General features: G+C 39.6%; 2 protein-coding genes across 6 annotated transcripts in view; both read left to right on the plus strand.

Moving 5' to 3' along the window:
• Positions 1–1,893: 1,893 nt before the first annotated feature.
• Positions 1,894–2,547, plus strand: LOC125357596 (predicted GPI-anchored protein 58). The gene has a single exon (XM_048354548.1). The coding sequence runs from the start codon at positions 1,894–1,896 to the stop codon at positions 2,545–2,547; it is 654 nt and encodes a 217-aa protein (XP_048210505.1).
• Positions 2,235–24,617, plus strand: part of Adgrg6 (adhesion G protein-coupled receptor G6) — a 122,128-nt gene continuing 99,745 nt past the window's right edge. For 4 of the 5 annotated variants that reach the window (XM_048354198.1, XM_048354200.1, XM_048354201.1 and 1 more), the window contains exons 1-2: positions 2,235–2,717; positions 10,420–10,520. In XM_048354198.1, coding sequence (XP_048210155.1) covers positions 2,716–2,717; positions 10,420–10,520 — 103 coding nt within the window. In that variant the 5' untranslated portion in view covers positions 2,235–2,715. Of the gene's footprint in view, positions 2,718–3,108; positions 3,240–10,419; positions 10,521–24,617 lie in introns of those variants that run through there. The other variant, XM_048354199.1, reaches the window with a different exon arrangement.

Here is a 24,617-nt window from a genome sequence, read left to right on the forward strand (position 1 = left end):
ATATTAATCACAGGGTATCAAATTTCAATTCAGAGGGAGATGTTTTGCACATTCAGGTGAGTATAGTTAATAATAATGTGGTGTGTCTTCCAAAATTACTATCGAAGTAAATTTCCACAACCTACCACAGAAAACTCCAAATGTGAGAAAATTGGTATGTCCTTTAGCTTTATTTTTATTATCTCACATTCTCTACAGATATCAAAATATTAAATCGCACCCCACAGACATGCAACTTGATTAAAAATGAATCCAAATTAAAAAATAATCTTCGTAGTAACTAAAAATCAGTGGATTCTGAAGCAGTTTTTCTTTGATAATGCAGGCAAGGCTCTTCTAATCACTTAAGACCTCAGAGAACAAAGACTGACCTCCCCCAGCCAAGAAGGAATACTGCCCAGAGACTGCCGCCAGACATTGAATGTAATTCCTCTGTCTCTAGTTTGCTTGCGAACCCTGGACTCACCCCTCCATAATCGTGAGAGCCAATACCTTGAACTAAAACTCCCTATACCTCCCCACATCCCCATGATCTCTCTGCCTTAAGAATCCTACTTCCTTGTCTGCCCTTAGGTTCAGGATTACTTCTAGCAGAGAACTGCATGGAAGAGCTAGCAAGCAGATCTTTCTCCACTCCAGCCTTACGAGAAGACCACAGCTTGAAGTGCTTTCCTATGAGAGACACTGAGCTAAACGGCACCCAGATCCATGTTCTAGACAACTGTGTAGTCATGTTGCTCAAAAATGTTTATGAGTGGGACGTTATGCAATTTCCTTGGGGTAATCCGATGTATCAGAGACAGAGCTAAATTTAGCCTGTAGACCTCTGAAGGATCGGGAGCTTCAGGCAAGGCCCCCAATCAAATGACACGTGACTAGACACCCCCACAGTTCCGGTCTGTATCGATGATGTTGTATTGCCCATAATTATTCTATAAATACCCAAATTGCGCTTGGCAGAGAAAAGATTGTGCACCCCGATTGGGTCTCTGGGTCTCTTCTTCGCGTGTAATATGAATGTTTTCCAAATGCAACAGTCTCTAATAGATCTTCATGAAAATAAATACCAATAAAGTCACGAGAACTGGACTGGCCAAGCCTATTAGTTTGGTGGCAGTATTCCAACTTGTTTTTTTTTTTTTTTTGTGTGTGTGTGTGTGTGTGTGTGTGTTGTTGTTGTTGTTTTTTAAGTTTTTGGCGAACCTGGGGCTTGAACTCACTGCATGGGCGCTGTCTCTGAGCCTATTTGTGCTCAAGGTGAGAGCTCTACTACTTGAGCCATAGAGTCTCGTCAGCCATTTCCTGAATAGTTTTCCTGCTTACGTTGGCTTCCAATGGCGAGCCTCAGATTTCAACCTGCTGAGTAGCTAGGATTCCAGGCGTGAGCTTCCAGCTTGGTTTTGCTTCTCCACTCAAGTCCTGCTCTGTTGCCTTTGTTCTTCTCCCCCAACCTTTGTCTAGCACCACCAACACAGGTGAGACAACTTTTAGGGCATTTCTGAGGCTGACCTGGGCATGCGTGTGCACAGAGTGTGTTCTCCAGCCCCTGGACATGCCTACAGTTGTGACATGTGTGTGTCGTGAACACACAATGGGAGGAGACCCTCTTGGAGGAGGAGGCTCTCGAGGGGTGCGTCCATGTCCCTTGCAGGAACTTGTGGAACGCGCAATGGTCTTCCCCAAGAAATAGCTGGGTTTGCACTGGCAAATCAATGTCACTCAAAACAAAAACAAACAAACAAAAAAACCACCACAACAACAGTATGACTATCTTCCCAACACCCTGCTAATGTCTTCTCTGAAAAGCTATTTTGTTATGTTTACATGAGAAAGGAAGACAGGAGAGACGCAGTGAAGTGGAGGGAGGAAAGACAGGGCCAGTGGACCCCGGCGATGGCCCGGGCACGGAGACGGGGCTGGTTGGGAGATGCCCACAGGAGCGCCTGCGTTCCGGGTTCTCTTTTCCTTCGTTCGGGGGCCCCCGGGGTTCCCTGTGCTGGCTGTCGGGTCGGCCTCGTGGCCCTTGCCTCCCGGGAGCAGCTTCGGGTTGGCTGCCAACCTCCCACCCCCGCCGCCCCCGCTGCCCGCGCCCCGGAGCGCCCGTCCCGCCCCGCGGGGGGGACTTCTCCCTTTCTGCCCTCCTGGGTGGGGCAGCCGCGCCTCCGGGACAGCCCCCGCCGCAGACCGGCCGAGACCGGGGCCACCCGAGGGCGCGCGGAGCCCGGCCAGACGCCCCGCTCCGTCGCAGGGGCAGCGGCACCTGAGACCCCAGCGACCGGCGGGGCGCGGCGCAGGAAGCGCGGGCGGATCGCACCAGCCAGGGGGAGAGCAACCGGGACCCTCGGGGTGGGGGAGCCCGAAGTCTCAAAGAGGGGACCCCGGGCTCGCCTGGCGCCCTCGGGGAGCGAGGACCTGCGATCGCACCCCTCCAACTGCCCGCCCGGGCTCACCCGGCCGCCGCCGCCTTTCACCCTAACTCTTCCAAACTTCTCGGAAAAGGGGAGCCCGCCGTCCGTCCGCCTGTGGGCGCACAGGATCCGCACTTGAACTTCACCGGGGGGCCGGGGGGTTCACCTTGCGCTGCCTGGAAAGAAGCCCGGCGAACTCTCCAGAAAGGGCGCCAAGTGCCGGGTGCGGAGCTGGGGCGAGCAGAGCGCGCCCCGGGGTGGCGATGACCTTGCGGCCTCTGGGGGACCTCCGCGCAGTAATGCCAGCATGTAAGTCTCACCTCTGGGCTCCGAAAATTCCGGCTCACCCCCCCCTCCCACCCCCCACACCCACCTCCCACCCGTCTGGCCCCCTCTCCCCCTTCCCCCCACAAGGCCAACTGCTGGGACAGAATAAACCGGTTTGCTTCAGTCTGTCCCCCCAGGCGCTGGGAAGCGAGCATTGCCTAAGGGAGCGGTGACATCGATGTGGCAGTGGCTTTCTTTCCTGTTTATCATCCCCCCCCTCCCCACCCGCCCCCCCCACACATCACACACACACACACACACACACACACACACACACACACACACACACACACACACACACACACACACACACACACACACACACACACACACCTAGCCGTAGACCTCACATTGGGGCGGTGTAAAGCGTGGAAAAGGGCAGGGCTTCAAGAATGGGGAAAACGTGTTTTTGATTCCGATTAAGCAAGGAGTAACTGGCAGCGCTGCTAGCTCCTGCCCTGCCAAGCCAGCGCTCTCCTGGATCAGCACCTGGGGCCTTGGAAGGTACTGGTACGCCTGGAAAGTGTTGACTTCACACATTGTTACCATTGCCTGTAGAAGTTGTCGTTGGATCTTTTTTTTTTTTTTTTTTTTTTTTTTTTGGTGGGGAGGAGGGAGTGGTATTTAAATGATGTTGTAATATTTTTTTTCTTTTAAAATTAAGAGTACAGAAAATGTTCTTTGGGGTTCTTCGTAGCTTAAATGAAAATTAAGGATGATGTCCTTTAAGGTGAGAGGGGACTTGCTCTAGTAATTTTAAGTCTGGGAGGAATTAAATGATTAGAGAAAAGTGCAAGGGTTTGGTTCTATGGGATTTTATCCAAGTAGTGAGGGTTGGGGGCGGAGGGGAGGGGGACATTACCCCTACCTCCAGAAAGGGGAGCTGAGCACTACCTAGTCTTCCAGAATGGATTTTTTTTTTTAAAAAAAGACTGCTCTCAGAGAAGCAAGCTTGTTGTTGTTGTTTGTGGCTCACTGAGTAGTTACTTTTTCTTGCACGATGTAATTTTCCTCCTGGAATTTTATTTATTCTTGAGTAGACCTTCATAGACATAGTACCTACTTTTACTGAGGAATGGACAAGAGTTTCTAGAGATTGATAGGGCCCCTCCACCCCCAACACACTGGGTCCTTATTCCCACTGGAATTTCTTTCCTTTTTCAGATTTCATACAGTGGGGGAAAGACCTATCCCTTCAGTTCTCTTTTTCCCTTCCCTGCACTGTCCTTCTTCCTTCCTCCCAACACACAGTTTTAAAGTGGAGGAGAAGAACCTGGCTTGCAAGCCTAGCATTCTGCAACTCTGTCTGGGCAGTGTGCAGTGTAATTAGAAAGGAACCAGTTATTTCTGTGAAAATTGCCTGTGATGTAAATCCTACACCTGTGAATCTCAACGCTTTATTTCTGCCAGTGGAACTGGCAAGGTATAACATGAAAGAATTTATTTTGGGATGAAGCCAATAGTTTAATGTAAGACTTGTTCTCATATAGAGGCAACATATTTTCAAGGAATGAGTTTGCTTTCAACTTCAATTTTTCCTGAAAATGATTCTTAGGTTTTTGAAAGCAGATAACTTATTTGGCTGTCTTTTAATTTGAGATCCAGTGTGAAAAGTGCATTTTACTTAAAAAAAAAAAAAGCCAGGGTTTTAAGATAAAGCATGTGAAACAGATAATGTTTTTAAAATCATGATAATACAGTTATGTTATACAATCTATTTGAAATTCCATGTGATTAAATAATCACATCTTTACTGGGATTATAGCATAAAGAGTCAATCATATCAGGCTTCAAAATTTCTTTAATTGAGATGTTTTGACCAGAACCTTTTCCATTCCTGTCTAACAACTTTTTCATTTTGTTATTTATAATTCATTTGAATAGTTTAAGATGTTCTGATACTTTTTGATATTGGCATTTTAAATAAGAATTCATGGAAATAAGGCCACATGTTCAAGTTACATATTTCTCCTATGCTGTTGATCAAGTCTTGCAACAGAGAACGTAAACTCTGTACTCTACATTAATTTTAATACATCCAAACCCACCAACTTTTAAAGTGTAATTTCTACCTATCTGTTGTTGTTACACTTAAGTTCTGAGATTTTAAAATACATTTAGGAATTGTAGTGACTGCATATTTTTCATGCCCTAAGAAATTTAATAGGCTTAAGCAAGAGTTGCATTAATTGGTCTGAAGCTGCATGAAGCTACTGTTCCATTTATGGCTTATATAAATTACATGACATTGTGCTTTTCCAGTGTGAATGGTGAATGAGGCTATTGTCTGTTGGCTTATGGGAAATATTAGAAGCTTGTAGTTTTACTGTCTTGATGGACACGTCACTCTCATCTCTGGAAATAATGATTGGAGAGAGATTCACTTTACATATTTAAAATAAATGGACAACAACTTCTCTAAACCTGACTATTTTTCTAACTGCCCATCTATCAAGCAGAGTTTGCTTTTCTGATGAGATGATTAAAAGTTTCTAGAGGCTAAAGTTTAGACTCAGCAGAAAAAAAAAGACTGTTTCATGTGTGGGGTATAGATGGGCACACAAGCATATCTTTCCAATTCACTTCTAATGGGATGACATCAGTGCATTATCTACTTTAGATACTGGTTGGCTGGGCAATAACATTTAAAGAATGGGTCCGATGCAACCCAAAATTTCAGTAAAGTTTGAGCCGGGTCACCTGAATACCATCTTACTTTTCTTTATGAGCATTACTCAGAATGGAATTCTTTAATTGCTTTTTAAAACTCATTCAAGATTAACTTCTGGAAAACTGAGTATGATAAAGTATTTAGGATATAATTGGTTAAAAAGTCACAAATCTGGAAGAAAAAATATTTGTATTGTAAGAGAAAACCCTACAATTGATTTCAACATGCCAACCCAAATAAAGGAAATCCAAACTCAACACTAGTTCTTCTATCATAGTGGCTATGATTCCAAGCTAGAAGACTCAGCAGTGGTGACCGCCATGGAATTCACAGTGTGACTAGACAAATTCACACTGTGAATAAAACAGTTCACAGTGTGAACTGTGTATTTAACTTTTCTAGAAATAATCGTGAACCTACAAGAGAGCTGAATGAGTGAAAGCCATACAAAGAACATCAGTATCTACCCTTTGTACAGGCGCACCTATTTGTTTTATCCAATCTCCACCCCCACCTCCCATCCACTACCCAGAAAGGTAATTTTTTTTTTTCTGAATCAGCTGGGAATATGTTGTGTATGCCAGGGATTCAGTCTTTACATTTGTACCGTTGTAAACATAAGAAAATACAGAAAGATCCCATTCCTTATTCATACCTTTATTGGAAACCTTTTGAAAAACTATAGTACAAACCCAAAACCAGAATATCGATACAGTCCTGTTTCTCAAGTTTTAGATGAATGCATTTGTGTGTTTGTGTGTATAATTCTTAGTTTGACTTTAGGGTACTAGCCAATTATACATTAATGTTTAAATAAGCTTTAAAAATTTGTGATTATTTAAAAAACCAAGTCAACCTTTCTGGGGTGGAGGTAAACCTAACTTAATAAAAGATTTAACTTGAGTAAAAGAATTGCACTTTTGCTTTTTATGCATTGCTTAAGCTCAGGAACATGATCTTTAACTAGGAGAAGAAATACTATTATGACTTGAATGAACTAAATTACTCTTCTTTTTTCTGTAGAAGAATTAAAATACTCTTGCTGCCACTCCTAAATCCTATTCTGCAAAGATTTGCCATAGAAACACAGCTAGGATAGAGTTATAGCAGTCTATTCTGATTATTAGTATTAATAAGGTTAAGTTCCTCTTCTGTTTTCTAACTTCAAAATTTTCCCACTGTTTTTCTCTAAAATTGACCTTGTTAGGAGTGGAGAGATGGGAGATGAAGGTTTTTAAGGCTAGTTCAGTGACACATTTGGATAAACTCATGTCTTTGAGGGATCACACTTGAAGCAATCCTTATGAACAGGTTATAGCCTAAAGCTTCAGGAATCAGGAATCAAGATCATATTTTATAAGCTATACAAATTGAAAAGGAGAACAGGTTTTAGTGGAAAGAACTTTGTTCTCAGGAAGAATCACACCAGGTGACACAAGCATTTGGGGACTCAGCCACCAGTGATGATGTCATGTTGGGCAAGTAGTTTATTATCTTAGTTTCCTTACCTGTGTCATGGCAGGTCTTATTGTGCAATTTTTAGATTCCTTTCAGATTATATAAGTCTATGACTCTCTTTTACTTAAAAACATCTCTATTCTCTCCAACAGAACTCTGAGGCCACGATCAAGATGGTACACGACTGTTCTGTGTTTTATAATTTCCATTTAGAACCTTAGTAACCCTGTTTGGGATTTTCCACTCTTGTGAGAAAGTTGTTTAAATCTCAAGGATGTGTCTTTGCTAAATGATCCCCTGAGAAGACCCAGAATGCTTTCCTTCCTCTGTTCTGTTCTTAATTTATTTGTTTCTGTTCGTCAGTAAACAGTAAAGTGGATGAAAGTTGGCATGTCTTATGGTTTACATTTGTTTAGAAGTGCTTACCCTGTCCTGGGTTCTTCTTCTGTCTAAAGTGATAGAGTCTCGAAACTTGGTCATCATTTGCAGCTATCGTCGGATAGGACTACAAGCAGCTTTGGTAAAAACAACTTTAGGGTTGGATGTGGAATCCATAAATGTCAAAGCTTTTTATAGCAAGGGAGAAGTTGAACTGACATGTAACATTAACATATTGTGCATATCTGAGCTAAGGGGCATGATTCCTTGAGCACTGTTTAGACTACAGATGGACTTAAGAAAGGGACATTATTCATCTATGGTAAAGGAGAATTGTCATGTGCTATAAAGAAGCTGTGTAGATGATCATTTTTATTATCTTTAATTTAGGCAGCCAATCTTGGTTGATTTCTTATTTACCTATACCTCATTTTTTCTCATCAGTGAAATTTGGAGGTTAGAATTCATCTTTGGATGGTTCAGCTCTCTAAACCTCTTTGAATATATGTAATTGTTCTTTTGTTTTAGAAGCATAGTCATTCATCCCTGGCATGAATGGGGAACACCTCATTCATCCTGCATCAGTAGGAAATAGACTCATTCTCCCAAAGGAGTGAACTTTCTCTGTGACAGAATTTATAGCTTACTCTTAAAAAGCCCCTAGCAAATACAGTGAACTGTTATCTCTGGTCTTTTCTGGGTTGTTAATTCTATTTACAACAGAGCCAAAAGCCTGAGGGTTATAAGTATCTGCCTTCCCCCAAACCACAGTTGACTGCAGAACAAGTCTTTGCCATCCCAGAGTCAACATTCATTATTATTACTATTATTAATTATTATTACTTACTGAAACTTGCTGCTGTAAGCAGTCGCTGCTTTCAGCTTCACATATTTTGGATGAGTGTTCAGAACCATGACTTCCATACCCCTCCCCCCAAAATTCTCAACAATGCTTAACCTTGTCCTAGTTTAGAGTGTTTGAAAGGAGAGCTGCCCACTGGGGGAGCTTGTGGTGTGGTGAATTCAAAACTGTGACATGTGAGGTTTCAACACTACGTAAGACATCTAGATTCATAGCAGACATGAATAACCCATCTCATTTTGTTCCCAAGTGATCTCAACAATGTCCATAAAGTCAATTGATGGTGTTGGCAGATGCGGCTAAGCCTATCTTCCACTCTTATTTGTCCCTTTCCTTTGAATTGACAGAATGACTGCACTTGGAATGCTTCGGATGACAGTAACAGTTAATGGGAGAGTATATTTATTGAACACTTCCTGAATGTGAGGCACTGTTCTTAAAAGACATTATCTTATGTAATCATCTCAGCATTGCCAGGTACTAGCTACGTAACTGATCATTATTTTAGAGGCTACAAATAGGAGGTACAGATGATTGAGTATATTTCCTGAGGGTTGCATACATAACCTGTAAGTAGCAGTGGCAGGGCTGTCTGACTCTTAACAATTCTCCTCTTTTTTTTTTTTTTTTTTTTGCCAGTCCTGGGCCTTGGGCTCAGCGCCTGAGCACCATCCCTGGCTTCTTCCCGCTCAAGGCTAGCACTCTGCCACCTGAGCCACAGCGCCCCTTCTGGCCATTTTCCATATATGTGGTGCTGGGGAATGGAACCGAGAGCTTCATGTGTAGGAGGCAAGCACTCTTGCCACTAGGCCATGTTCCCAGCCCGATTCTCCTCTTTTTTATGAAGTGGTCTGCGTACAGTAAAAGCAAAATTCAAAACTGCAGGCTTGAGGCACATGCAGAAGTCATTTGATGTCTGCTTTGGTCATTCTACTTCCTATCTGGCTTGGTTTTTGAAAAGTATTACACAGTGTAACAAGGAGAGCTGATTTCAGGCTTTAAAGGAGATATGATTGTGGCTCTAAAGTTGGTCTTCCTTTCAGAAATCAATTATTCCCAATTGCCACTTACAAGCATACTAACTCTTTGGAGGATTTCAAAATCTGGACATTTCTCATGGGTCCTTCGCTGCCTTCCTGCCTCAAGTTTCTCCTGCTTGCCAGTTCCTCTGTGGTCTCCTTTGAGGATTTGCTTTTATATTAGCTGCCCCTCCCCCAATTTGTCCCTTCATGATACTGATTCACTCAACAAAATGTGCCATACAAGGGTTACTAAGTACTATACTGCTTGAGCAGTAATAATATAAATGTTCCTTTTTTGATCTTTATTCAATGTACATTTAAGTTTGAAGATGAGACCTTTTTACTGAAGTATTATTATTGGAGACTTGCTGAAATATAATCTCACCATCAAACACTATTTACCTATATCTCTAGTTCTTGGTCTTTACTAGCCATTTAAAGAAATCTTTTCTTTTCTTTTTCCTGTCTTGGGCCTTGAACTCTGGACCTCGGTGCTGTCCCTAAGCTACTTTTTGCCCAAGGCTAGCACTCTACCAGTTGAGCACAGCACCACTTCCAACTTTTTCTGTGATTAATTGAAGATAAGAATCTCACGGACTTTCCTGCTGATGCTGGCTTCAAACTGTGATCCTCAGATCTCAGCCTCCTGAGCAGCTAGGATTACAGGTGTGAGCCATTAGCACCCACATAAGAGCTCAATATTTTGGGAGTGCTACTGCGTTAATGTTTCACTTTAGGCAAAGAAAACAACTTGGAAATTTTATTTCAGGTTTCCTGTTTGCCAAGCCAAACAGCAGATACTTAAGTCATAGAGATAGATTGAAACACCTTTATGCAATTCAGATGATGTGTCTACTGAGGTAGAGAGTGAAAAATGAAGTCATTTTCCTTTCTCATATAAATGATTTTTTTTCTATACTTGTCTGAGTATTTACCCTTCTTTATACAGAAATCACCAGATACGTATACTCTGGTAAGGAAGGTACAACCATGTGACAAAAAGAATGTATGGATTATTTTTTGTGTGTATTAGCTTGAAGGGGATGTTTAGGTCCTGGTTATCTTTTTAGTTCCTTCTTGGGATGTAGCTCAGTGGTTGAGTGCACGCCGAGCATTCACCAGGCTCTGGCTTCCATCCACAGTATGGAACAACAACAAAAGTTCCTTTTTATTTGGAAGCACAGCTGAAGAATGTTTCTATCTTCCATTCCCCGTGGAGGCTACACTTGGTGTAATTAGTCATTGCGATTACCTGGTGTTGTGGGTCCTGACTGTGCCTGTCTTCCATTGCAGGATGTTTGACTCAGGTCGAATGTGGAACTGCCATTGGAAATGGAAGCCAATCCCCCTCCTAATCTTGTTTGGTTTGAGTATCATTTGTGCTCCTCATTCAGGTAAGAGACTCTCAAACTCTGAATTTCACACTGATGCCATTGTCTTCAGTACGAGTATACTACCTATTGATCTTACCTTTTGTTGTTGCCATTTCTACCCTTCTGGGTTTTAGTCTTGGGTCTTGATCCTGCCTCGATTCTGTGTGAATCCTATTACTTTGAGCATTGTTTGGTTTTCTAGTACGTTTATTTCTTTAATCTCTGCCGCCTTGCTACCCATTTTTCTTTGTTTAGTTAGTCCATATTGAGTGATGAGATAACTACATAAGTGACATGAAGAACCTCCAGCTGTTTCTCCTGTCGTTGAATAAATATACAACACTTAGTTCTCTTTCCAAGTTTTCATGCAGTTATTTATGGAACTAGAGACTTCGCTGTCATTCATGCTGATTCCATTAGTATGTTGCAATATAAAAGAGGAATCTGAAATTGGACCTTTTTTTATTAAGACTGTAGTCATTTGGTTTACCTAGTGTGAAGACACTGACATAAATAATAGCATTTAAGGGATAAAAATATCTATATTTCATAATGGCATTTTTTTTCCTTATCATCCTAATATGCTTCTTAGGCAGCTGAAAAGCAAGTTTGTTATAAACAACTAGCCATACAAAAAGCCAATGAGACTGAGGAATGTGAATAATGTTGAAAAGGAAACTCTCACTTCATTTGGCTTTGTCACTTGAGAAAATGGAATTTCTCTTAAGTCCACTCTTTTTACTCTTTATTTTCTCCTACTGTACTCAATGTATTACTTTTTTCTTGTTGGAATCAGTTTGAAATGTTAGCTAACAAAAAATCAAATTAAATGAAGATTGGATTCTATCTTTGCAGTAGGGCTATACATTCACAGTAATCCATTTAAGGGGTCCTTGAAATAGTTTAGCTGCTAACATTGTATACTCATAGACCAAGAAGTCTTCTGTCTTCTTTGTATTTAAATTTAAATGATTTTTCCCCAGGCCACTAAATATTTTAAGTGTAGCTTAGGAGCTTGGGAAACCCCTGGCACTTGTTGAAAGGTTTTCAAAGAAAAGTGATCTTTGGGTGAATTTTTGTGCACATTTGTTAGAATATCATTCTAAATTCAGTTTTTCTGTTCCCAAGTTATTGCCAGAAGAAGAAAGACAATGGTAAGGAAATTTCAGAACGAGGCATTGATGGAATTTTTATAACGGACAGTACGGAACTATTTCTTAACCTCCAAAGTGGTCCTCAGCCAGGAGCCAGTGCTCTGATAATAAGATGAATTTTGAGATCAAAAGCAGTTGAAGTCTGTTTTCTTTCTTTTGTGTGGAATGATGCATTTGCAAAATTTCAAGGTTTCTTCAAACCAACTTCAAATTGGGACTTTGTATTTTAGATGTCAACATTTCAATGGATATACGCACATTCCTGAGCTTTAGGCTTCAGAATAAATGAAAGACATGCTTAAAAGGAGTCAGCCAAGCTGGGCCTGAAGTGAGGCAAGAAAAGCCCCCAGGCCGCAGAATGTGAGGCAGAGGCCGTTTCTGGGGCATGCGTTAGAAGTGAAATTCTTTTTTTGTTGTTATTGTTAAATAATGTATATATTTAAAAAATATCTTTAAAATAGTTGTTCAGAGGAGTTTCAGTGCCTCTTATCAATGTATGGATATATCACAACTAAAATTCCTTCAGTTAATTGCTCAGCCAGGATTTGCTTTCTTGTTAAAAATGGCTTTTGTTGCCCAATTCACTATGTGCATCAAATAAAGCTTTGTGACACATAGTTCCTTGTGTTCACTCATGAGGTCAAATGTTGCGTACAGATAGATTTCTACCCATGACTCACTTAAAATGTGACCCTCTCACACAGATAACCGAATGCTCCCATTATGGAGGTTCCTGTGGGCATTTTTTACATAAAATACTTATATATTAACTCAGCAATGGAGTTCTCTTTGTTCTTTTAAGATAGCCTGACCATGTAGTTCTATCTGGCCTCTCTCACCATCCTCCTGCCTCAGCCTCCAAAGTGCTGCAGGACTGCACCAGGAGTTTCTTAAAATGGAGTCACAAACTATTTAAAATAATGCATATTACAACTTTAGTATCACGCTCTTTTGTATTATCATTTTTTTAAATTTATTTATTTCTTTATTGTCAAAGTGATGTATAGAGAGGTTACAGTTTCATATGTAAGGCAGTGAGCACATTTCTTATCCAATTTGTTATCTCCTCCTTCATCCCCACTTCCCATTTCCCTCACCCCCATGAGTTGTACAGTTGGTTTACTGAGTATAGTTTTGTAAGTATTGCCGTTGCATTGGTTTGTCTTTTATCCTTTGTCTCTCCATTTTGATATTCCACTTCCTTAGTTCCAGTACATGTATATACAATATCCAGGGTATCAAAATCAGTTACTGATATCAGGGATAAAACCATGGGGAAGAAAGACAAAAGAAAAAGGCACAATTTCACATGAAAATAACAACAATGTTAAATCACTTGTTTCCCTAACTTGAAGTTCATTTTGCTTAGCATCATCTTGTGTGTTCATATGTACATAGCTATTGAGCTATTGTGATCTTCTTCTAGGAGTATCCTAGACATGTACTAATTGTTCCCGATGAGGGAAGCCACAGAGTCTATGTTTCTTTGTGTCTGGCTCGCTTCACTTAGTATGATTTTTTTCCAAGTCCTTCCATTTCCTTATGAATGGGGCCGTGTTGTTCTTTCTGATAGAGGCATAGAATTCCATTGTGTATATGTACCACATTTTCTTGATTCATTCATCTACCGAGGGGCATTTGGGTTGGTTCCATATTTTAGCGATGACAGTTGTGCTGCGATGAACAGAGTTGTGCTGGTGGCATGAAGTTTCATGTTATTTTTAAATCAAAAGTGCTTCACTGTAATGCTGTATCTCTATATTCTTTATCTACATTTGAAACTTTTGATTTCACATCTATAGGAGATCTCCATACTGTCCGTTCTGGGGCTTTTCATGGCCTCTTAATACCGTGGTCTCCTAAATCCATATTGTTCAGTCTCAGTCTTTTCCCTAGCTGCTGATCCTTGTGTCTGTAGTGGACTTTACACTTCATACACATAAAATGAATTTTGCTTCCCACCTTCCAATCTCACATCTACTTTCCTCTCCATCTTTCCCACTAGTTCGACTATCCTATGATAATCTGTACAGAATTTGGTAGCTATTTCAGTGCTAATGGTTTTGCCCATTTGACTGTGATAGCTAGACTGACAGGCTGACAAACAGCTTTTCTCTTTTTACATCGTGGTGGCACTGGGGTTTCAACTCAAAGCATCACAGTTGCTGGGGAAGTGTTTTGCCATCTCAACAAGACCCTCAGCAATTTCTACTTTTGTTACTTTTCAGATAGGATCTTACATACTGCTGGCGAGATCAGGACTCAGACTATGATCTTTTTACTTTTGCCTCCAGTCTAAGTAGGATCCCAGGCATGCATTACCCCAGCCTACATCCCAGCAACCCTCAGTTGAGGTGGAGTCTTGCTAGCTTTCTGCCTATGCTGGCTTCAAACTGCTATTCCCTAAATGATCATAGGCAACTACTAAGATTGACATATTTCACCTACCTAGAAGGCACCTACTTCAGTTAGACTCCTGTAGGTTAATTCTGACAATTCATTAATTCATTTAACAGAATTTCACTATCATGTCCTAGTAGAAAGATTAACATTATAATTTCATGGAACATTTAGAAAGCAAATAATCTAATGTTTTGTGCCCTTTGGGATTTTTAAAACTAATGTAGAAAGACAATTCTTATCTCTTGATAAATGATAAGCATATCTTTTAATAAGCACTACATAAAAAATTGGAGATTTTAGTTGATCCCACAGAAATACAAGTTAAAGCAGCAAAGTATTTTTACCCACTAGCTTCACACTATTTTAAAAGGTTGATTACATCAACTTCTTTCAGAAGAGTAATTGGGGAACATGTTTGAAAAACTAAGCATGTGCTCTTTGTTGAGCACATTATTCCTTTGTGTAAGCATCTATTCTATGAAAATTAAAAATGTAAGATGCATGCATGTATGTATGTATGTATATATCAGCTTAACTGTAGCATTATAATTACACACAATTGCAAAAGACTGTGTGTTCACCAACCAAGAAGAATAGTTATCTAAATTACTTTGCATTCATACCATAATAATGTATTATAGCCCTTTAAAACAAAAGTAATCTTCTGTATAATTGGTTTAGGATGCTATCCTTGATAATAGTGCTTAATTGAAAAACAAATTGCTGGATAATATAAAATTATTTCAGGATATCTTACAAAACTGGGATTTATTAGGAATATATGTTTATATAAGATTGGATAAACACAACATAACATGTATCACAAACTATTTTAGGAGCAGATTTAAGATGAGAAGGGAGAAGACAATGGAACTTTGAATTTTTTGTTGATCCAATGTGCATATACTAGTGTAGTAATTTGAAAATTAACCTATTGACATTTTGATTTTTTTTAACACATTAAGAAATGAGCAGAGAGACCTGAAGTGTATGCCTTTTGTTTTTCTGTGAGTCACTTGTTATCTGGTTCTTTCCGTTATTGATAATGATCTGGAAGGTGTTGCAAGTACTCCACGAATATGAAAAACCAGTGATAATATCTCAAGCAGGCAGAGGGTTATGGATTCAAATAGAGAAGGGCACAAGCCAATGAATTCCTAAGCAACTAGAAGCCTGTTTCCACACAGATCGCCTTCCTCATGAGCACTGAAGGAAGAGCCTCCCTTCTCTCCTCAAAATCAGTGATATCAGCAGATTGCTTCAAGGCTCAGTGTTGTTCTGATATATCAGTGGAAATAATTGTAAGAATACAATCTATCTCCAGCTGGGTACTTTCTAGTCCAGAAGATAACATGGTTCTTCTAGAAGGCAGATGATTGGCAAGAAGGGAGCTTACACATTTTTTATTTGCTGGTGGGTTCATTTTACTCCTAGACTATGTGATTATAACTGAGTGTCAGTTATATTTATATCATGTAGGTGATGTATCAATTATATCTTCACCTAATGTTGAATATATTGTATCTATATTTTTGTTCTCAATCAAAAGGTTTTCAAATATCCAGAAAAATGACCCTTTTACAGACATGCATATTTTATGTCAACTTAGGGTTCATGTACATTTCAGATCACTAATTGCATCTAAAAAAATAAGAGAAAAACTCTATGCAAACTATTTTTAGATGATAGTTAAGTGTACATGTGTATGTCCATTTCAATCAGGTGTTTCAAATTACAATGTAAAGCAAGGTGCCATTTTGAGTCCCAGGGCCATTTTCCTTTTCCAGACATCAGATTTTAAAAGCTAGTTTGATTGAACAAATAAAACCTAGACAGTTATATACAGTTTTTAAAGTATCTTTCCAGATAGTTTTCTTCATGTAATATTGGATGATTTGAATCTGATGAAGTTAAACATGAAACATTACATAAGGAGTTACAAAGTTGATTGCTTAAACATGGAATAAGACCAGGTTATCTAAATCGGGTGGATTGGGATTGCAATGGCTCTTGCTGAATAATATGTCTATCTATGGCAAATTTGGTTTTATACCCTTGGGACTGGTGGCAACTATGGACTCAATTCCTGGGTATCAGTCAAAATATTTTTGCTTTTGTACATTATTTTGTTTTGTTTAAAATAAAAACCTTATGTAATAATAATCTTGATTTAGAAAAATGGCTGTTAATGTGGTGTCATAAAATTAGTAGGGATAAGGTACCGACTGATAGGAAGAATGGTCACATGGAAGTGATGACAGATTCTTTCTGAAAGCACTAGAACCAATGAGATGATGCTACATCTACCAACTGTTTTTCCTAGGAATTGGTTGGCAAGAAATAAGACCAGTTGCCCTTGGCCTTGCCTATTATAGACAGGCACATCAAGGAATCCCATGTCGAGGAGGAGTTTAAACTAGAAGCCTTAAAGACCTCCTCAGCTTCCAGGTCAATCACGGAGGAATGTGTGTGTTATATAATCTGATTTCTGTAAGAATGTGCAGTCAGGGTTTCTTTTGAAATGCTTTCTCTGAGACATTTCTTCTGTGTGTAGTTCCATTCCATTTCAGCCACTAACTTCTACTTCATTTATTTTTAATCCTGAACCAGAGCTAGAGGTGGTCTGGGAGAGTGACTTTCTTTTTCTTTTTTAAAAATTTACTTTTATTGTCAAGGTGGTGTACAGAGGGGTGACAGGTACATAATAAGGTAGTGAGTACATTTCTTTTTTTCTTTTTTTTTTTTTTTAAATTTTCTAGGCATGTTTTAATGCTATCAGGCTGTTACTGCAACTAGGCCCACTTAGTGCTAAACACAAAGAAATCAATGAAGTACCTATGTGCATACGTCCCTGCTGAAGAGTACGTGTCATCGCACATATATGTATCACATCCATCGTTGTCTATCATTTTTTCTGAATAATTACTTATTTATTGTCAAAGTGATATACAGAGTGGTTACAGTTTCATATGTAAGGCAGTGGGTACATTTCTTGTACAATTTGTTACCTCCTCCCTCATTTTCCCCCTTTCCCTCCCCCCTTCTCTCCCCCCCACCTGCCCCATGAGTTGTACAGTTGGTTTATACCAAATGGTTTTGTAAATATTGCTTTTGGAGTCATTTGCCTTTTTATCCTTTGTCTCTCAATTTTGATATTCCCGTTCCCTTCCCTACATTTTTTGTCATACTTGTTATCTTCCCCTTCATTTTTCTCCCACCTTCCCTCCTCTCCAGCCCCCCCCCCACCCCCTAGTTGTACAGTTAATTTCCAAAATATTATCTTGTGGCTGGGGATATGGCCTAGTGGCAAGAGTGCTTGCCTCCTACACATAAAGCTCTCAGTTCAATTCCCTAGCCCCACATATATGGAAAACGGCCAGAAGGGGCGCTGTGGCTCAGGTGGCAGAGTGCTAGCCTTGAGCGGGAAGAAGCCAGGGATGGTCATGCTCAGGCCCTGAGTCCAAGGCCCAGGACTGGCCAAAAAAAAAAAAAAAGTCCTTTAAAAAAAAAAAAAAATATATATATATATATATATATATATATATATATATATATATATATATTCTTGTGAGTATTGCTGTTGTATTGGTTTGGCCTTTATCTCTTGTCTCACTAGTTCGATGTTATCCTTCCCTTCCCTAATTCAGATAAATGTATATTAAATACCCAGGGTACCAAAATACAGTGACAACAGGGGATAAACCATAGGAAAGAAAAACAAAAGAAAAAAGTTTTATGTAGTACATTAAAAATAACAACAATGGGGGCTGGGGATATATCCTAGTGGCAAGAGTGCCTGCCTCGGATACACGAGGCCCTAGGTTCGATTCCCCAGCACCACATATACAGAAAATGGTCAGAAGCGGTGCTGTGTCTCAAGTGGCAGAGTGCTAGCCTTGAGCGGGAAGAAGCCAGGGACAGTGCTCAGGCCCTGAGTCCAAGGCCCAGGACTGGCCAAAAAAAAAAAAAATAATAATAACAACAATGAAAAATTTTCTTGTGTGGAACAATCCTAAGAGATGCTACACTTTCAAAGGTATATAGTAACTAAGATTTAATTGGTACAAAATTGTCTACCCTTCAAATGACTAATTCCTAAAGGAGATCTTTTTTTTCATTTTCAAAAAGTAGAATATTTACTTTACGACTCTACTCTCACCAAAGTTGCAATATTCTAGTATTCAGTACATAAAGAATGGAGAAAAGAAAAAAATGGAGAAAAAACAGAGAGAGTGAGAGAGAGTTAGAGAGAGAGAAAGATAGATTAAAACATATTGCAGATTTCATGAGTGGATATGTTTTACAGTGTAAGGGAGCAGGAGGAACAGAGTGAGGAGGTAAGAGAAGATATATTAATCCTTCAATAAGTATGAAGCCACATAAATATCCTCTCCCTTCCACTGAATTAAAATGAATAAATGCCTAAGAAGAAAACAAGGTTGTTAGCCACCGCACAGTGGGTTATTGCTACAATGACCTTGCTTTCTCTGGGACCAATAGTTCAATGGGAACCATGTTAATGCACTAGATCAATGGCTAAGACTAATTATGTTGATGTTTCAAAGAAATTGCTAAAAATTAGCATCAATTAATCTACTGAATGAATTTTTGTTTTTGTTTTTTGCCACTCCTGGGGCTTGGACTCACGGCGTGAGCACTGTCCCTGGCTTCTTTTTGCTCAAGGTAACACTCTACCACTTGAGCCACAGCACCACCTCTGGCTTTTTCTGTTTAGGTGGTGCTGAGGAATTGAATCTAGGGTTTCATGCATGCAAGGCAAGCATTCTATCACTAAGTCACATCCTCAGCCCCTAAGTGAATTTTTTTCCCTCAGGTAAATTGTTCAAATTATGATATATTTCATGTGGTGTCGAAGTGATAAGCTTCAAAAATATCATAAGTTTCTTCAATAAACCAACTGTTAAGGAATCAAAAAGAACACATTCTCTAATCTCCTCTGCCTCAGTTTGGTTCTGCTCGTTTTAAAAGTGTTTTAATGACAAACAAGATCCTAGAAAACTTTAGCCTACTTAATAATCAGGATCTCTGCCTGGTGCCAGGGGCTTATTCCTGGAATTCTAGCTACTCAAAAGACTGAGCTCTGAGGATTGCATTTTGTCTGTGATACTCTTATCTCCACTTAACCACCAAAAAAGCAGAAGTGGAACTGTGGATTTTGTGGTAGATTGACTAGCCTTGAGCAAACCAACTCAAGGACAGTGCTCAGGCCCTGAGTTCAAGCCCCAAGATTGGCACACCCACACTCGAGTGTGCGCACACGCGCACACTCGGACACACACAACCAGGATTGTTTTAAATTTTACAACACTAGTCATCATTACCATTGGTTTGGGAAAAAACACAAAATGAGCAAATGTTTTTGGCTATTGAAAATTCTTCTGTCAAAGAGTTTTAAAGTTGTATGTAGAAAAGGAAAGTACATAAAATGGAAATTAATCAACAGTGTCTTTCTTCTTTCATTACTTTTCAACTCAGTGTCTCATGCTTGGTAGACAAGTGCTGGGACCCTTGTGATATGCCTCTAGCCCTTTTTCTTTAGTTTGTTTTTGAGATGGGGTCTCTTGCTATTGTCTGGGGTGGTTTTGGACTATTATTCTACTAATTAGATGTACTATATACTAGCTGGGATTATGAGTAAAACCCATCATGCCTGCCTCGCTTTTAAGATAGGATTGTATTAACTTTTTGTCTTGGCTGGCCTCGAATGCTGATTTTCTAATCTCTGCAGTTTTCCTCTCCACCTCTCATTTAGCTGGGATTATAGTCATATATCACCATGCTTGGCCTAATACCCTTCTTAGTTGTTTACCTTCAATATATGTGCAGATATACAGTTAATATGGACCTCTACCAAAGATAAGCAATAGTTCACTGGGTTGCTGGACTTCCTAAACAGAATTGAAAGGCAGAAATTGCTTGTAGCAATTGTGATCATGAGGCAAACCTAGACTTTTAGAGATGTAACATTTGTCTTGATATTGAATGACCTATTTTTCTATGGCTATAGTATTACTTTCTTTTATTGTTTATTTTTGTTGGAGTAGTTGTGCAGAGGGGTTCTAATTCAACAGAACAATGAATGAGTACAATACGTTTTGGTCAATGTCACACCCTCTGTCTTTCTCCTCCAATTTTCTTTTGGCTTTTTAGTATATTGCCCTGTATTAGCGAATGCTGAAAGTGAGGAAAAATCTTTCTTAAACATTCTTTCTGAATGCTTGGTGGAGAGATAGGGGCCATGGGGAATGATAGAGGGGGAAGATCTTAATGAGTGTTTTTTGTTTTTTTTACTTGCTCCAAAGCCTTTTGCATTGGTTGTTAATTTCACTAACTTAGAAGCCTGCTTGTGCCTACACAACAAAAGGAGACCAGGGTCATTAAAAAACAAACAAACAACAAGCTGGAGACAGAGTTCTGGAGGCAGCTTGCTGCCTTCTCTTTCTTGATGAGATGCCTACCAGAATGGCGTGTTTGTATTTGTCTCCGTGGCCTCCGTGGCCTCCAAGGTTCTCATGACCCCTAGGTATTTTGTAAGCTCCCCTGCATCCAGTGATCATGTCATCCGTCAAAGGTCCTCACTGCTCATGGGGTGGAATCTACCTCCAGAACTTATGCCCTTCTTGACACTCACTGGCTTTGTAATGTCCTACTAAGTAGTGGAGTATCCATTAAATATTGAAAGGATTGCCAAAGTTAATAAATGTACATATTTTTGCATAGCAACCCCCGCCTAGAATGACGAAAATAGATATTCAGTTACTTACCAGGAAAAATTGGTGCTTAGCCCAGGTGCAATGTTGATCCTTTTCGAAAACAAATGAGTCACTCCTTGTATATTTGTGGAAAATCAGCTATTTGAGGAAAGAAGTGTCATAAAACTTTACCATAATGATTTGGGCTAAAAGAAGAGAATAACCACTCTGAGTGAAATAACCAGAATAGTGGGTGTTGTTGTTTTCAATTTTTGCTGGCTGCAAGGGCTGAGTTTCTCATGTCAACACGTTTCTTTTCTCAGTGCTAAGCTAATCTCATTGCTATTTGAAATGCACTCTTATGAAAATATGTTTTTTAACTGAGCACCAGTGAGTCACACCTGTAATCCTAGCCATTCAGGAGGTTGAGGTTTAGAGGATCATGATCATGGGTTGAAGCCAACTGAAGACAGAAAAAGTCTGTGTGAAGATTCTTTAATCAACAAAAAGCTAGGCTGTAGGCTTGGTTCAAGTGGCAGAGAGCCCTCTCTGTTAGTGAATGTTAAGTCTGCTGAGTTCAAAGAGGGAAAAGAAGTTATTTTCATTGAAAATAGGAAAAAGTGAGTCCTTTCTAAAAATTCTTTCACCAGTTCCCCTTCTTTGGTGATCTTTTTTCGGACAGTTATTGCCTACTATCAACTGTGTTGCCTAGATCTTTGCAAAACAAACAGAACTTCCAACTTTCTCACTTCCCTCTAAGTCATTTAATCCTTTATGGTTCATTTTTATTCCTCATTCTCTTCATTTCCAAATGTCTTTCAAGAGCTGCCTGTCTGAGTTGGGCACCAGTGGCTCACACTTGTCATTCTAGCTACTCAAGAGGCTGAGATCAGAAGCTGACAGTTCAAAGCCCAAGCAGAAAAGTCCATGAGATTCTTACCTTCAGTTAACCAGCAAAGAGCTGGAAATGGAGATGTCGCTCAAGTGGCTAGAATACCAGCCTCGAAAGTAAAAGCATCAAGGCCTTGAGTTGAAGCCCGTAGTACTGGCACACATAAAAAGAGAGTAGCCTTTCCTTGGATTTACTTTTTACTACCTGAGAAATGTGTTGTTGTGAGACTGAGGTTTGGAATTCAGGGCCTTGTGCTTGTGAGTCAGATACTCCGTGACTTGAGCCAGCCTCAGCCATTTCATTTTGCTTTGCCATTTTCTTTGCAACAGGGTCTTGTGTTTATGCCTGTGCCAACCTGGACCATGTTCCTCCTCCTTTCACATAGCTGGGGGGACAGGCATGTGCCACCCTACTTTTTATTGGTTGAGATAGAATCTTTTAGCTGAGCTACCCCCAGACGTGCTGGGATTGACAAGGCAAGCCACCATACTAAGCTATGTTACTCTGTTTTTGAGAAGCATTGGAAAGTATTGATTTGTAGGTGTACCCTTATGTTATAGTTTTCTAAAACTCTAATGCTCTCCAGCATAATCTGAAAGTGTACAAAATTTTTAATTAAAAATGTATTTATAAGGACATGGATTATGTTGCTGCAACAATATTTGCTCTTAATGGAAGCAAAGAGTATTTTGCATAGCAAGTATGGCTCAGTATAAAATTATCATGATTAATGATTTATATTTAACTGTTTACATTTAAACTTTTTCCTATAATGTTTCCATGTTCTTCAGATTGTTCCTTTAGATGCTTATGACTTACTAGCAGCTTCTACAAATTCTTCCCCACACAAACACTTCAACTCAGATTTGCAATTTGATTTACCTAGACAGTTTCATTTCCCATTCTCGTTTGTTTCCTTTAGAGAAGGGGACGTTTCAGTATTTCTGTCATCTCATACAGCCTTCCTGGGAGATAGTTAAGATACTTATTTCAAAGTAATTTGTTCAAGTGAATCTGAGTGATGTACTTCATTCTCTGATGACTAGGACACCTAGCGTTAGTTTATATTGAGCATTATCTGTTATACTTACAGCCATGCATCACTGAAAGATGAGGATACACTGAGGAGTTCACTGTTAAAAAATCGGTTTCATCACACACTGGACTTGCACAGATAAAGCTGCTTTGATAATATGATTGTCCCTAGATGTTGTAGTTGTCCTGGGTGAATAACAGTAGTAGAATGCTTGCCTAATATGTACAGGCCCAACACTGAAAAAAAGAAGTGAGAGGGACCTTTTATACTGTAGTACAGTTACATTGTGAATGGTACAAACATCCCTATGCTTGTGTATTTAAAACTTCAATGAAATCAGATAAAGATCAGCATATATTAAAAATGTAAATAGTATATGCTTAAACAATATATAGTTTAAGATAAAAAGAAATAAATCACAATGGCCATGTCCACACATTTAATGGTGTTTCCAATGATAAGCAAATATTGATTTCATAAAAATACAAGATCAATGCACATTCTCTGTTTTTAATTTTATGTGAATATGGACATATACTTGATTTTATGTGTAAGTATGCACATGATGTATTCATATGATGCTCATTACTCTTGTATATGTGTGTAAGATTTTCTAATCAGAATAGTTGTTGCCTTCAGGGACCAACTGACTGGAAGAGACACAGGAATATTTGCTGGTTTCATGGGAATGTGAATGTAATATATTGGTGCTGGACTATGTTTATCAATAATCAAACAACATGTTTAAGTTCTGTGCATTCTCTGTGCATAAATTGTACCTCATTTTCAAATTTCTTCTGACTAAAGCATTTTGGTAGTAGATTTAGTACAGAAGAATTCTAGTGGGCTCACAGCTCAATGGATTTTATGAGCTCCGGTAAGCAAGCAAAATGATAGCTTTCTAAAATATTTGCTGGAGAATTTTTAAACAACAGGAAAGGAATCCTCAGTTTTAATCTTTTTTTGTTTATTTGTTTTTGGTTTTGTTTGGCCAGTCCTGGGCCTTGGACTCAGGGCCTGAGCACTGTCCCTGGCTTCTTCCCGCTCAAGGCTAGCACTCTGCCACCTGAGCCACAGCCCCCCTTCGGGCCATTTTTCATATATGTGGTGCTGGGGAATCGAACCAAGAGCTTCATGTGTAGGAGGCAAGCACTCTTGCCACTAGGCCATATTCCCAGCCCCAATTTTAATCTTTTTGAGTTCATGATATTTACTCAGGTATCTTCAGTGGTAGAAATGGTTTTATTTGAGGGACAGGTGTGAGGGCAATGTAACCCTGCAGAATACATTTGTCCTCTGTCCATATTCAGAGGTCATTAATATCTGTGCCTGGCACCCGCTTTCCTTGAAAACTACCTTCTTCCATTTCATAAAGCCTAGTACAGTAATGACTATAGTGTCCATTCCTATCTACATCTTCAGTACTTTTATAGAATTTTGCTTTTGTTAAATATGACCTTGTGGGAGACACAGATATTTCAGGTTCGTCATCATTAACGGAAATCAAAATGAGTGGCCCAGAAAAACTTACTTCATTTGTTTTCTTGTATACATTTATTTGTCTTTTGGATTACTCAGTTTTTAAGTTTAGTTGCTCATCATTTATTTAAAATAAATCAATTTACCTACATTTGAGCAACTTGTGATCTTTGTGAAAGCTTCCCAGATCTCTTTGTCACCAGGAGAGCTCAGCAAATATAAAGCCTGAACCAGAACATAAATTCTGAGCAAACACTTGAAAATTCTGACCTGGAATAGACTCAGCACCTGGCAAGGGACCTGAGGGGTTTATTTATTCTGCCCTGGTGACTGGCTCGGGAAGTCACATGGGTAAGGAGTGAGTTGAAAGCATCATTCAGGCTGATCTCATTTCTGAAGAAGCTCCTGCTGTGAGCGTCCTGGATAAAGGTCATTACTTTT

This window comes from Perognathus longimembris, chromosome 9, assembly GCF_023159225.1.
Source record: "Perognathus longimembris pacificus isolate PPM17 chromosome 9, ASM2315922v1, whole genome shotgun sequence".
In the NCBI taxonomy this organism is placed as follows: Eukaryota; Metazoa; Chordata; class Mammalia; order Rodentia; family Heteromyidae; genus Perognathus; species Perognathus longimembris.

Bases quoted from the DNA above. Each gene is read 5' to 3' on its own strand.
- LOC125357596 (XM_048354548.1), top strand. From the start codon at position 1,894: ATGGCCCGGGCACGGAGACGGGGCTGGTTGGGAGATGCCCACAGGAGC.